This window comes from Macrobrachium rosenbergii, chromosome 5 (genome assembly GCF_040412425.1).
Source record: "Macrobrachium rosenbergii isolate ZJJX-2024 chromosome 5, ASM4041242v1, whole genome shotgun sequence".
Taxonomy (NCBI): domain Eukaryota; kingdom Metazoa; phylum Arthropoda; class Malacostraca; order Decapoda; family Palaemonidae; genus Macrobrachium; species Macrobrachium rosenbergii.
In genome coordinates this window covers 24518461-24533460 of record NC_089745.1, presented here as the reverse complement: position 1 = coordinate 24533460, position 15000 = coordinate 24518461, and the positions used below count along the sequence as shown (strand labels likewise).

The window sequence follows — 15000 nt, the reverse complement described above, 5'->3', positions numbered from 1 at the left end:
GAAGTCATGCTTTTGTTATGAAAATCATGTATTCACTTGGTGTATGCGTGATTTTTTGTGGCCTTCAAGCATCTTTTCCCCTCAGTGCTGCTTGGTATTTGAATATTTGAATATACTCTTGATTAACTGATTTCTATTCGAATATTACAGTTCACAATTTGATACCGATTAATTCCACAGTCTGTTTTCCACAAATATTAGTCTTGTTTTAATTTCTTTTATTTCTTAGTAGAAAATATAGTGTTTTATAAAATTTTAAGTGTATCCCTTTATCTAAAATTACTGTTTTTTATATTTACTTTGCCTCAGTTAGCTAATAATCTTTTATATCTCCAGGTGTCATTCTTTCTTTACATCAAGCACATTCAAAACTGTAAGGTAATATTTCTGTAATGGCTGAGACCCATTTGGTCATTTTTACAACACAAGACTGGCATGAATATCTTTCTGTTAATTTCTCATGTCATGCTATTTATGGGCTAGTGTCTTCTTGTAAAGGAACAGAAACTTTCCATTGTGTGTTCTTCAGATTTGGGGCATAGTGGATTACTATTTCAGTAAATTAAAATCATAACCCATCTTCAACGTATTCATCATTCCTCCGATTCTTCATATTTCACATATGCAAACAGTTCATCATAAATTCCCTGGTCCTCATTTATCTACATTTAATATCCATACTTCATTTCCACAAAGCAGAGTTGACTCAAAAATATCTTTATATTTTCCAACTTTGGCTGCCATACACCATCCTCTTTCCTTCAATATATTTTGCACATACCTTACTGCCTCACTTGCAATACTTATTTTGTGAATTATATCTTCTCTCAACCCACCAAAATCCACCTAGACGAATCAACTTTTTCTTTTCTTCCATCAGCTTTATTAATAATCATTAATGCAGCTGCTTGAACCCATTCACATCTGGGTGAGCTGGTAGAGTTATTTCTTCGAAACCTCGAGTTATTTTCTTTCTCAAAAAAAAAAAAAAATCTATAACAGGAAAAAAAGGTGCTGATACTGTTGACTGGGGTTTTGGTAAGATTTTCTCTCAAGTTTCAATAAAATGATTGCTTTATAAATACAAATTAGATTTTACTTCCATTAAAATTTGTCATCATTCATGGTTACTTGTATGACCAGGAATACGAAACATTATCACAGACTAGATCTTACCTATCAACATGGTCAGCTGCCTCCTGTATACGCCTGTAGATAACAGGGGTAACTTTCCACCCTAACTTTGTGGGATTAGGTGCAGCTTCTTCGGGAGCTGGGAACCCAGTGTTGTTGCCTGTAGCATCCTCTATATCTGAGATACCACTCTCCTCTTGAGGAGGGTTCACTTCCTCGTTTTCTCCTGGAGCAGGATGCTGGGCATCTGCGGCAATGGCTTGCAGAACCTGCTCGACCAACTGAATGACAACAATTCCCTCTGCGCAAGAATGCTCGTAGCACAAGCCACACCACCCATCGCTCGTGACAACGAACTTTAACATAAAAAAACTTGTTATTCGAAATTCAGGCATATGACTACAGGCCATTAATGGCTATTTAAAACTAAAACATTGAGGTAAACAGTCGAATAGATTTCTTAAATATATTCAGTCGATATTTTTCAAAGAAATAAGGACAGGCAAAGTTTTGTTCTATTCTTTGTCAGAGAAATACATTTATAGGCCAGACTTTACTATTACGATTATATTTGAAATGAAATCGGGATATTATAGGGATGTGGTATGAATTGGGAGGACTATATGTATTTTTCCACTTGAAGTTTACCTACGCAAAAGCTTTTTCTCGGATATTCAATTTAGATATACTTTAATTCAAAGGGAAATGATCTTATCCAAGGAAATTTAATTATTAAGAACGATATCTTCGAAAAATAAAATTCCTAAGATACTGAAAGTGATGAGTTAAGGATCTCTAGGTTAGAATTATGTGGAATTTAAACTTAACGTAGTGTCTCTAAAAATATGATTAGGCTAAAGGCTAACGTGAGATTTCTTAGTAATACACCATCAGCTTGGCGCAAATACATGTAATTTTAAGGAATTATGTTGTATTTCTACTCAGTCACTTATAACAACAATGAAAATTCAGATTCAATAACAAATACTTGAACTACAATACATACCTTCTTTGCAAACCGTCAAACAAGTAAATATCAGAGTAGCATTACCTTGAGTCTATGAACATGGTCTCTTTTAAGCAAAATGCACTTATTGATGACGTAAATGTTTTAAAAAATCTTAATCATTATTTACCTGGACGGTCTTGTCGAACCACCTGTTGGCACTATTATGATTAAAGCCACCACCGTGGATCATCTGGTGACCTGCGTTGACCTCGTCTCGAACTGTCAGCTCCTGAAGTTTTAGTCATTAAGGGTATTATTACAACCAGACTGAAAAGTTCTCAAGTGGTTAGAATTTGTAACTACACCTCATAATCCTAGTTTCTGTATTTCCATGTGCTCAATGATAAATGTTTTTTTATTTTATTGTTGATCATATATAGCTACAGTATATCACACCTTTCTTTGCATCTCTTCTAATACCGAATTTGGACCTTTCATCCTCTGGGAGCTTTCAAGGCAAATTCACGGCCTTTCGGCTCGTTCCTTACGAATATATTTGCATTACAAAATGATAAAAATTATAATTGTTGTAATAATCTATTTTGAATACTAATAACATTTTACCATTTAAAAAACATTATAAAAATAATAATTGTTGTAATAATCTATTATGAATCCTAATAACATTTTACCATTTCAAAAAACATTGAAATTTATGCATACAAAATAATTTTTTCATCTCAGTAACACATTTATTAAAAAAATTTTGCAGCAGCAAGAAAATTTTAAATAATAACATGCTGGCTTATCAACATATATTTTTAGGCTTTTTGAGGTTTCACAAATTTTCCGCTTAGGGTCCTTAGTTTAATTCGCGTTAGAAATTGTAGGGTGATTACTTATTGATTGTTGACTGTTTCAAATGGAAATTAAGGATCTTTGCTTGCACGTTAATACAATAAGAATGACGGTGTGACATGAGAATAGTAAAGTAAAAAAATATAGAATTAGCTAATTCCTGTGGAATCTTTGTTCAACATCCACCACCTTTTCATGGGATTAGTTTAATTTTCTTTTCAGTATTCTGTGAAATAAGTTTCTGTAATGTTTAAAGTTTGAATGGCCTAAATCAGAATGTGAAGGCCGGGCTTGCATGGCAACTGAACTATCCCGTGGCAGCGGTCAACTTTTCTGGGGAGTGTGGTTTTTGCTGGAAAATCGACCATCTTCCAGTTTGATTATCATGATCTTAAATTATATCCAGGATTATTAGTTAATATTCCACGAAATTTTGTCAGCTTGTCGTCTTCACAGTTCGTTTCAGGCTTCAAGTATTAGGTTTTATAGTTCAACAATTTCGTCAGACCAAAATATGATTCTTACATTAGATAATTCCCTCCCTATTGCATCCACATGTCTTCTCTCTTTCTCTCTGTTTTCATTCTGCTGCATAGATATGTATTCAAAAAAGTTAAGCTACAAATGTCGTTTGATATCAGATTCAGTCAACCTCAGAATAAACACCGAAAGGGGATTTTTTTGAGTGATAAGCCATCCGTCACCAGGTGCACTGGAATCACGAATGGTTGGGGAACGACGACTTTTCGTTGAAGCTAACGTATTAGCTTCAATGAAACGTCGTTCCCCTACCATTTGGTGGTTCGAGTCCACCTGGTGAAGGATCGCTTATTACTTAAACAGATTCCCTTAAAGTTTTGATTCCGAGGTTGAATGAATTTGATATTAAATGACATTTATAGCATAATGTTTGTGAATATTAAAAATGTGATGTATTTGACAACATTTGATATATATATATATATATATGTGTGTATATATATATATATATATATATATATATATATATATATGTATAGTGTGTGGTTTACAATTACACACACACACATATATATACATATATATATATATATATATATATATATATATATATATGTGTGTGTGTGTGTATATGTATGCATGTATACGTGTATGTGTGAGCCCTAGAAATTGCCAGTGATTAGGGATGAACATATAAAGTACTGAAAGGCATAGGGGTGTTTGGTGAATGGTAGTGGACCCCTCGGTAGGAAGAACTGTCCCCAAAAGGGCAGACGAGTTTTAACTTATCGAATTGCTAAGAAAAGAAAATAATAGCAATCCTCCTGCTCTGCATGGTTTGAAAGGGCAAGTGCTGATTTTGAATGGGTTCGCTTAAAGGTAAACATCTAAGAATCATAGTGCATGTTGCGTTATGAGGACTCTTGGGATATGTGAAAGAGCACAACTGTGTTAAGGTTGAAGATTCAAGGGTGAAAGTTTGTGAGGAGTCAGTAAAATTTTAAAGTGGGGTTATCGAGTCAACAGGGGAAAAAGAGAGGACTATAAATAGTAAATGATAAGGAAAGTAAAGCTGAGGTTTATTGATGAGAAAAAAGTACCAGTGCATGACAAAAGAGAAGATCATGTAAAGGTTTACATGAATGTAGATATGACTGTCAAGAAAAAAAGTGAGTGGAAAATGGGGGTAATTAATGAAGAAGAGTGAATATCGCCAGGAACTTTTTGAGGAAATATGGTGCTCTGCTTGGAAGGAAAGGCAGGGAGAAAAGTCAGTGAGCAAGTGATTTTGTGAATAAAAGATGCAAATTCATGGAGCGATGCTGTTGGTAGTGAATGCATCCCTGGGTCAATGGAGTGAGTATTTTCAAGATTTACTAAATGTGAAGGATAGAATAAAATGTAGAGCCGAATAAAAGTTAAAGAGTAATTATGAAAAGTGACGATTGGGTGGGCATAAGAAAAGCAGTTAAGATGCTAAAGAATAGTAAGATGGTATGAGGTGATATTATTATAAGTGAGATGTAGTTTGTTAATGAAAGTTTGATTGACCTACGTGTATAATGTATGGTCTGGATAAGGGTATATATTCTATTATAATTTATAAGAGGATCAATTGCTCCTTTGTATAAGGGTAAAGGGAATAGAAGATATTTAGACTTTTAGTATCATTTATTTATTTAGTGAATCTGACAATTTTTGTGTTGGTTTGGATTAAATTAACGAAACAGAATGGTTTTATTCAGGGAAGGGAATGTCTGAATCTAATGATTTTTTCATGAAAATCTCATAACTAAGGCCTAAAAACCTCATAATTAAAGTTCTAAAAAAAAAACTTTCGTGTGTCTAAAAATCTTTCAAAACACTGACTGAGAGGCAATGTGGAAGGTATGGGAAATGTATAGAGTGGTTGGAAGATTTTGTGATATGGCAAAAGATGTGTTATGATATGTAGGCAAAAGAGTGACTAAGCATTATTATTATTATTATTATTATTATTAGTGTCCAAACTGCAACCCTTGTTGAAAAAGCATTATGCTACAAATGCAGAAGCACCAATAGGGAAAGTAGCCTAGTGAAGAAGAACAAATAGAGAAACAAAGAATAAAACAAAAATATGAAGAAAACCAAATAAGATATTTAGTCAAGAAACTTATATGGGACTCATGTCAATCTGTTCAACAGTAAGCATTTGCATCAAATTGAAATTCTAAAGGTCCATGGCATATGATTTTGGTGTAATATTGGGTCAAAGACTAAGATGTCTTAAGTATCCATGACTTCTTAATATCTTTGTGGAGATGTGCTTCAAGAGGTAAGGGGAATGACTACTGATGCTGATGCAGACATCAAACAATGCGGTGCTAATTGGAGAGAAAAAGATTTGCAGAAAATAGTGAATGAGTTTGAAATTGTTTCTAAATGTGAGCAAGAATACGGTTACTAAGGTGATTGGAAACCAGGAAGATTGGACAGCCTATGTTAATGTGTGTGATGGAAGAATGAACTTTGTTGATTTTTATTAAAAAAAAAGAAAAAAAATTAGTGGATGATGGTAAGATGAAAGAAAAGGTAAGTCACAGAAAATATAAAGCAATGGCTATAGTAGGGTGTGTACAAAAGATTGCAAAGAGATTTGTAATGTCTGTTGAAGACAGGTGTAAATTGTATGAAGGAATTATTAAGCACACTCTCCTTTACTAATAATATGTTAGAGCTGTTAAGGTGAATTTATTGTTTGCTTACTATGTGAAGTATAAGAGGAATCAATAGACTGAGTAGTAATGAGATATGTAGAGGTTGCCAAATGGTTTGCCTAAGCGAAAAGAGGGATCAGTGTTTTGATATGGTTTGGTTACGTGGAAAGAATTGAGGACGGGATGTCGGTGGAAAAAGCTCATAACTTGGAAGTGTTAGAGGAGAGAGAGAAAGATAAGCAGTATTTAATAGATAAACTGGAAGATATATTGAGGAAGGTAAGGCCTGAATATCCAGTAAGTGCGCGAATGGGTGATAGATTGAGGTGAATGGTGCAGTGTGCGTAATGGGTTTGAGGAGCTGCTGATGAACCTTCAGTATTGGTGTAAGATGCTGCTAACGTTTGGGAGGTTTCTTGCAGAGTTTTCCAACGATTCATTATAAGCTTATGCCTTGAATTCTTTTACAAAAAAGGAAAGAGAAAAGGGAAAGGATAAAGAATACTCAGAAGAACATTGTTTTACTGGCCGACGTTTCCGGAGTCATCCTATTTTTAAATCTAAAGGAATAACATAAAATATGTGAGTAAAAAGTCAGTTAAAAAATGAGTACAGTATTATCGAAAACATAAAACCCTTAAAGGAAAAGGTTTTAGTTTTCGTTTCCATATTATTATGATTGCTGCCATGACTGCTCTGGTTCTCAGGTTTTTCTACTTTTGCATGACTGGACATCCTTTCGTAATGACTTTCTATTTTCAGAAAAAGATTTTATATAACGGTCCATAAGTTTGTAGATAGATTACATCGCCCAAAAATCAAATACCTTCCGCACCAAAAAAATAAAATGACATTAAGAGCGTTTCTTAGAAAAATTTCCAAGTCTGTATGATAAGATTTATTTTTAAAAATCTGTCGACGTTGGGATCTATGCTCAGATATGAGATATAATCTCGAAAATTACTTGGGCTCCACTAAAATAGTAGTGAAAGTTCACGGAGTTATCTCTCTGCCATCAAGAAGGTGCAAAACAACAGTTTCATTTAAAGGCTTTAGAGTTACTTCCCAAGCACCAACTAACACTTCCGTGTTGATTTTAGAATTTTTTAATCAAGCAGGAACTACCGAAACTCAACAAGTAATTAGCCTCTGTGCCCCGTCATATCGACCAAAGCTGTTATGTCGAAGTCGTCTTTGTAGCTGTTTTCGTTTCCATGGGTACTCGACGTTTTTACCTTTTGCAGATTGGTTGGTATCCCTTGCCGGTTAATTTTATTAGTTTATTAATTATTAATTATAAGAGAAGGTGTAGAGACTGGTGAAAAGATTTTAAAAAACTGTAAATAGAGAAAATCGACAGTGAATGTGGCAGGTTTAATATTTATGAGGACAAATGGAAACTAGAAAGATGGAATATTATATGGTTAGATAACAATATTGTATTTTGAATGGTCGTTTGGGAATAGTGTAGAGGAGGATGGTAAGAGAGGTCAGCCACAACATGGGAGAATCAGCGACAGCACAAAAAGTTCATATATGTATATATATATATATATATATATATATATATATATATATATATATATATATATATATATATATTATGTATATTATATATATTAAATGCTTGATAATTTATATACACACACACAGTATATAATTATATATTTATATTTATATATATATATATATATATATATATATATATATATATATATATATATATATAAATATCTCACAAATATCTTGATTTTGACATTAGTATACCTTGGGAATGACTTGCAACTAAGGAGAATTATGATTGTTGAGTGGACCTGCCCTGGCCTGGTTTCAAACCTGAACCGCGACCTCATGGACATGGATTGAAATTGATTCCAAGAACAGAACCTAAGTTCATTAGGAATATTTGCAGGAGAGGCGATATCAATGTAAATCTCTCATGACAGCCGAATTGTCAAGTCGAATGTCTCTTACTTATCCAGGCCAAAGGGCCAGGTGTGAATCCTGGCCAGAGCACATGCGCTTATCAATTATAATTTCCCTTGGTTCTAAGTTTGTTCCCATTTTACAGTGACTTCGATATTAAGTGATGTTTGTGATGTAATATATATTAGTATAAAAGAGTCACGCATCCATAAGTAACAAAATCCTATATGTATATAGATTGTATCAAAACAAAAAGAACCTTCCAAAGCAAAAAAATTGCTTGTACTACCATGTAATAGTAATATGAAAGATATCCTCTATCTTCTTAAGAATTTTGGTGTTAATGTCGCATTTAAGAACAATAAAGCAATGAAACACGTACTTATGAAGAACTCTCCTGACAATACTAGGGGGTGTATATATAGTTCCATGTAATTCTTGGTGTTAATGTCGCAAAGAACAATAAAGCAATTTTATAAGAACTTCCTGACAAACTGTTCCATGTAAACAACTGGAACAGAGAATCAGAAATCAACAGCATAAAAAATGATTAAGATATGTTCATCTGTGCATATCTTAATTTTTGTACATGTCAGTGAGAATATTCGTACAATCAACTGGGTAGGGGGCAGAAATGATGGAATATTCTAATAATGCACTGGAAAGGAACATCATTGAGTCTAGCTTTACAAAAGAAAGTAACCTATGGCTATAATATGAATATCAGCCAAGGCATTTATAAACTTGATCTTATAATTTCAAAAGAAATTTGTAAAATGTGTAAATTTTAAGGAAGGTACTAGAAATGTGTGGAAAAAGGATGATCATATTTGTAAACATAGTACGTGGTCACTATCACTAATAAGTTTTTTCGTCCCTCCCATTGACACCTTTCAGGTGTGGATTTGCAGTCTCCAACTGTCTGTATGTTTGTCGGTACTGTCCCTTGAGTATATATTGTGATTTATACTACTAATAACCTCAAAGAGTTTACCCATCATTGACAACTGTCAAATGTGGATTTGTAGTCTCAGACGGTTGTGTATGTTCGTCTGTACTGTTTCTGTAGTATATACGGTATATTGTGATTTCTACCACTATATATAAGTACTTTGTCAATGTCTTGGAAATGAAGGTGAAACCAGCCAAGACCTACATCCAGCCTCTCATTTTTTCACTTGTGATGACGTTTGATAAACGAATCACGTGTTAAAGTGAGGATAATCATATATGCATGTATATATATATATATATATATATATATATATATATATATATATATATATATATATATATATATATATATATATGCATGTATATATATTGGGTGGTGTATCTCTCTTGTAGAATACTAGACCTGTATTTGCAAGATCTGTGGTTTGATTCAGAGGTACTACCCTCATAAATGTTTCCGTCACCTCGCATAGGTAAACCGATGCTTTAGCAAACTCATAAGAGATATTAATATTAAAAATTTTCCTATCGGTATCCCATTAACTTATTTCTTATACTATCAGACATAAAGCTGATTTTCAAATGACATTAGTTTAGGTAACTGATTTTACTTTTTACCAGTAGAAGATAACATTACACCGACCTCCCCGTTACCTCCCGAAGACTGACTGTTCATGGTGAAACTGCTTGACCTTTTGGATAGACTTGCTCGATGGCTTGTCCTTGTAGCCAGATTGAATTTAGATGGAAGAGGGTCGTCAAAGCACAAAATCAAAACACTGGTCTCGATGATATGAAGAGTTTTTTGATTTTCAGGATCTAGAAGAAAAGTACAATTATGTAGTTTGCATATTCAAACTACATGAACCACACAGATATTATAAATGGGTTTACTTTTTTTATAGTTTATACATTTCAACTGTTCACCCTGTTCACCCTGTAAGGTGACTCCAGAATTTCTCTAAGATAGCCTTCATGCTTGTGCCAGTGTGGAAGGTAATTGCAGAGTATTACTAATTTGGATGATTTTTGTTTTATGAAATTGGAGACAAAGTGCTATATTCACTAAACATCATAAGTAGCAATAAAATTCAATGACTAATGTAATGTAGCGGCTGAGTTACCTTATTCATGGACTTTGAGCACCTCACTTTAAAGAGATAATTATCTTTATCTTTTCGGCGATTTCCGTTCTTTGACACCCTTGGGACTCTGTGATTTTCTAACGTCTCAAGACTTACCACCTGCTAAGAGCTGCCTGCTCTGTGCCCACGTCCTTCTGTTGTCAGCCGTCAGGATCCCAACTGGTGGTGGGTCGGAACCTTCATATTCATCAACCTCTTTCATCACTTCCTTGAGTTGTTCCACAATTTGGTTTAAGTTCATCCGTGTTCCCTCGACGGCGACCTCCACACGATATAACTGGAAAGAAGTAAATATTGAATCATAAAGAGAAGCGTAGATATGTTACGCCACACATTCAAACCTTGTCACATTTGGTTAGCTGGGCTTCCTTCAGTTTTATTATAATTAATAATCTGTCTTTGAAAAGGACATGCGGGTTTTAACCTAAAGCGCGAAAGATGTGCAGTATTGGTCAACTCTCTCTTCGTTTTGTTCTTGTTTTGGTAATTTTCTTTATTTCACTGACGACGAGTGATTTTTTCAATTTTCTTTTTTCTTATTCCTCCCGTCTATTTTGGGGTCTTTCAACCCATTCAAAATCATTTTATTTGCTGAACGCTTTAGTTTGCAATAATGCTTTGTAGCTTTAAATGTCAAAACGTAGCACATATATGTTAATCATTATCCAAAGCAGTTTGTTTTAACTCACATATGCAAATTCCCGTACGAAACATATGGATTAATTTTTCTACTTTTACAACTTCTTTAATGATAAGTCTCCGGCACCATATTCTGGTCGTAACTGTTTTAAATTATTTTGAACTCCAGGTTTTCCTTATTTCTGATTGCCTAGAGAGATGGGGTTAAATGTAAGTTGCATCTCTCTGGGCAATTTATTTCTAGGGTCTTTGCGTCAAGTACTGTGCAACTCTACCCCAAGAGTTTAAGTTTCACTTGAATTAGATATGGATTTTCTTCACAAATGTCTCATTTTCTATGAGAATATCGACACATCAAACAGTTAGGTAAGGAAATATGTACAGTAGTAATAGTAGTTATTCTCCTTTCCCTCATAACTCAGTATTCTGCATTTGGGGTGGAAAGCATGAACGAAAATTATCTGAACTTTAGATATGGTTCTGAAAATTCATAGAGAGAGAGAGAGAGAGAGAGAGAGTATGAGTTAAGAGGAGTCAGCGATACAAACGCGAAAGAAAACGGAGTGAAAAATAGAAGAAACCCTAAGAAATAGTTTTGGGGGAACCATAGTAAAAACAACCTCTTGGCCTTTATTTTGCAAGTAACTCTACTTTTGGGAACAAAGGCTTGAAGACGACTTAATTCTGAGCCTGTCTCTGGCAATAGTCGTATTTGGCTGATGCACCAACGACACGAAGTTACGAATAGGATTAAAACCGCAATCCTCGCTGCAAAAATGTCCGATCAATTACTCAGCTGTACAATACACACCACCTCCTGGTTTAAGATGCCGAGTGACTAGAAAATCTCTGGTTTAAATTTAAGCTCATGAAATTTATGCTGTTAAGACTAACACCAAAATACGTGAGATTTATTTTGTATATGCTCTTCAGCTTCATACTTTGTTTATTATAATAGGTGACTAACAGTATATTATAAAGGGAACAGTGAATTTGGACCCCTAAACTTACCTGTTCTTTTACGTCTCATAACGCCCTTTAAAGTACGCAAGACATGATATCGTTTTATGATTTAAATAGCATAAATGTGGGTGAATTAAAGACGGATAGCTAAGCACTGATAGAAAACCAGATATGGAATATATAACAAATACCAAGTCAACAGAAACTCCTTACATGATTCTTGTACATGACCATGATATGTTGTGAGTCCTTTTGATGTTCTGCCACCGATACAAGTTTGTCCTTGGGTATAGCAGGTCTTCGATAGGAAGTAAACACTCTATTGTACTGAGCCATGCACATGGGCTGGTAGCGCTCTCGCGCACTGCATCGGTCTACATCGAGGTCACCCCTGCAATAAATATAAGCTCTTAAATTACATGGATAGAAGGTTGTATTTAGAGGAAAAACCCTTACAGTATTTTCCATCAAGATAAAATATCTGGCAAGCCTAGGATCGTGCTCGTATTTAAAAGAAATAACGAACAAATTCTGCGTCGTAAACTGTGATGATTTCATTTACGAATCTTTGGATTACAGTATTTGATTAAAATTAGTGGTGATCATTATTACTGTAAACATCATTATCTACCACTGACTGTAACTAAAGTACACGGCACCTGGAACATTATGAATTTCCTAGAGCGAGACTTACTTTTGTTTCAGTGTCACTGCTTTTGCTTGGGTAACGTTTTCTTTTGTTAATTCTTTGGGGATTTTATCTTTTGTCTGTAAATGTACCCTGATTTTAAAGAACTAAATGGTGTAAATATAAAATACGCACATTCGTATCTAAAAATTAATGAATGATTTGTATTTGTTTTAATTATTTGTTTGCATCGAAGAAGTAAATCACCATAAGAAACACACACACATCTTAAGGGCATAACATACCAGAAGGTATATTCATTCTCCATTCATATATTTATGATGCTAATGTTCATAAGTAAATATTGAATAAGTTAATAAGTCATCATCTTCATCGCCTCCAACGCCACGTGACACAAGGAGATTCTCGAAATTCCTCCATTCTTGTCTTTCCAGTGTTTTGTCTTCCAGAAATCTCCATTCATCTCCATCTTCCTTCTCAAAGTTCCCATCCTGTTAGGTCTGGGTCTTCGAACACTTCTGGCGCTCACGGGAGCTCTGCCACTACTATCCTGTACTATTCTCTCAGGATGGTGTGTCCGTCTACGTCATTATAACCTGAACTACACGGAGCTTCCATAATTACCCTTATGGCATCATTTCTAACATTACCCTGCCATCCGAATGGTATTTTTTATCCTTAAGCTTTATTTTTAAATTGGCAAAATTTTTTACATAAAGTTGCATTGTCTTAACATGATATTTGTCCATTTAGCGAGACAGAACAAATTAGACTTCAAGTCCATTTGATTTCCAAATCTTATTCAACCTGCACATTGTTTGAGATGTCTTTTTAAGTATTTAACTAAATTCCAACTCAAAAAAACCTATACTCGGTATCTTTGTTCCTAAATATTTATAAGATTCAACCCCATTAATGCTTTGTCCATCTAATGTTATTTCATTTCTTTATGCATTTTGTCTTCATTACTTGTTTTTTTTTTATTATTTTGAACCCCTTCTCTCCAAATGTATAATGCATTCTATTAAGCAAGCTTTTTAAATCTTATGGTATTTTGATGAACAAAACAGTATCATCTGCATATTCTGTTGCTGTCAAAGTTTCTATCGTTAATCCAGTCTAATCCTTCTCATCTATCTCTGACCCCTTTATTTCATTATAAAATCTAAGAGAAGGGTAAACAACACAGGTGAAATCGCATTCCTTTGTAGTACCTCTCTGTTTACTGCAAATCCATTTTATAAGATCTCATCAACATTAGCTTTGCATCTGCACCATTCATGGATAATTTCAATTATTTTACATATTTAACAGGACAAGAATACCGTGCTGTTGCAGACCTTCTATGATATTGGTTTGTGACCACTTTCAATTGCCATCTCATAATCAACGAAAGCCATTAGAAACGGTTTTTAAATGCCATGTACTGATGCCAAATAGTTGATCTGTGCAACTTCTGCCTTATCTAAAATCAGCTTGTTCATCTCTAAATTTTTATTTTATTTATTTTCTTCAACCTTTTGAAAATAAGCTTATTTTCATTACAACTGATGTAAGTGAAATACCTGTATCGCTACCACATTCAGTCACTTTTTTTTTTTTTTTTTTGGTGCGGTAGCTGTGACTTCCAATTCCCAGTCATCAGGCTTTGTTTCAAATCACTAGCTTTTCTTTCTTCTTTCTATATTTTTAAAACAGTCTGGGTAGTATGGGATGTATCATATAATTTATAGCTTAAATCGTCTCAATAGTGATTCCATCACTACTGATTTCATTCATAAATACGTTCAGGGCCTCTTAAGTTTCTGGCATAAGTATCAAATTGTCCCTCTTGTATCTTCTACTCATGACCTCCCAATAATGCTCCGCCAAACGTCTTTTTACCCTGTTATTATTGACCCATGGTTCTTATTGACAGTTATTTTCCTCCTTTTCACCCATGGATATTTCATGTCATCATCAGCCTGTTTGTCCAAACGTTCTTACTTATCTCCTCTTGATTGTCATATAACTTTACTATCTAGAATTAAGTACTTAGCATGTTCTATTTTTCCTTCTTTATCTCCTGTCTGGAACTTGTCTGTATACTCATTACTTTTGTCTGTCTTGCATTACATCACAATTCCCATTTGATATCTCTGGTTTTCGTTGCAGCTCTTCTTCCTAGTACTTATAATTAAACCAATCCTGATTCATTATCTGCTCCTCCTGAGATATGGTTTCTTGATCTGTTAACATCTTTCAGCATTCAATTGCATAAGTCTTGAAATGTTCCTCTTCAAGAAGGTTTACTGTATTAACCTAGATAATGTCAACTTCTATGTTGGGTGTTTCTAATTTCAACTTTAATGTGGCAATGACAAATTGATGACACTGCCAACATCTGCTTCTCTGTAGCTCCTAATATTCGTGTGTTCTTTCCGTCTATCGATTAATGGCTGTGAAATCTACTTGGTTTCTATGACTGCTGTCTGGAGATATCCAAGTGTATTTATAAATGTCCTTTTGTTGGAAAAAGAGTATCTCCAGTCGTCAAATTATTTACACAGAAACTAATAAAGTTTACCTCATTTTTGTTTGAAGTCTTGCCAGAGCTTTCCTTATCCA

At 34.2% G+C, this 15000-nt stretch overlaps 2 protein-coding genes across 7 annotated transcripts in view; one reads left to right on the top strand and one right to left on the bottom strand.

Moving 5' to 3' along the window:
* Positions 1 to 15000, bottom strand: part of ChAT (Choline acetyltransferase) — a 256104-nt gene that overhangs the window by 28962 nt on the left and 212142 nt on the right. For all 6 annotated transcript variants that reach the window (XM_067103847.1, XM_067103848.1, XM_067103843.1 and 3 more), the window contains 5 exons: positions 11958 to 12135; positions 10239 to 10419; positions 9641 to 9816; positions 2271 to 2372; positions 1177 to 1490 (listed from right to left, as the gene is read on the bottom strand). In XM_067103847.1, coding sequence (XP_066959948.1) covers positions 1177 to 1490; positions 2271 to 2372; positions 9641 to 9816; positions 10239 to 10419; positions 11958 to 12135 — 951 coding nt within the window. The remainder of the gene's footprint in view (positions 1 to 1176; positions 1491 to 2270; positions 2373 to 9640; positions 9817 to 10238; positions 10420 to 11957; positions 12136 to 15000) is intronic.
* Positions 1 to 15000, top strand: part of LOC136838603 (opsin, ultraviolet-sensitive-like) — a 223600-nt gene that overhangs the window by 206680 nt on the left and 1920 nt on the right. The gene's annotated exons all lie outside the window — the stretch shown is intronic.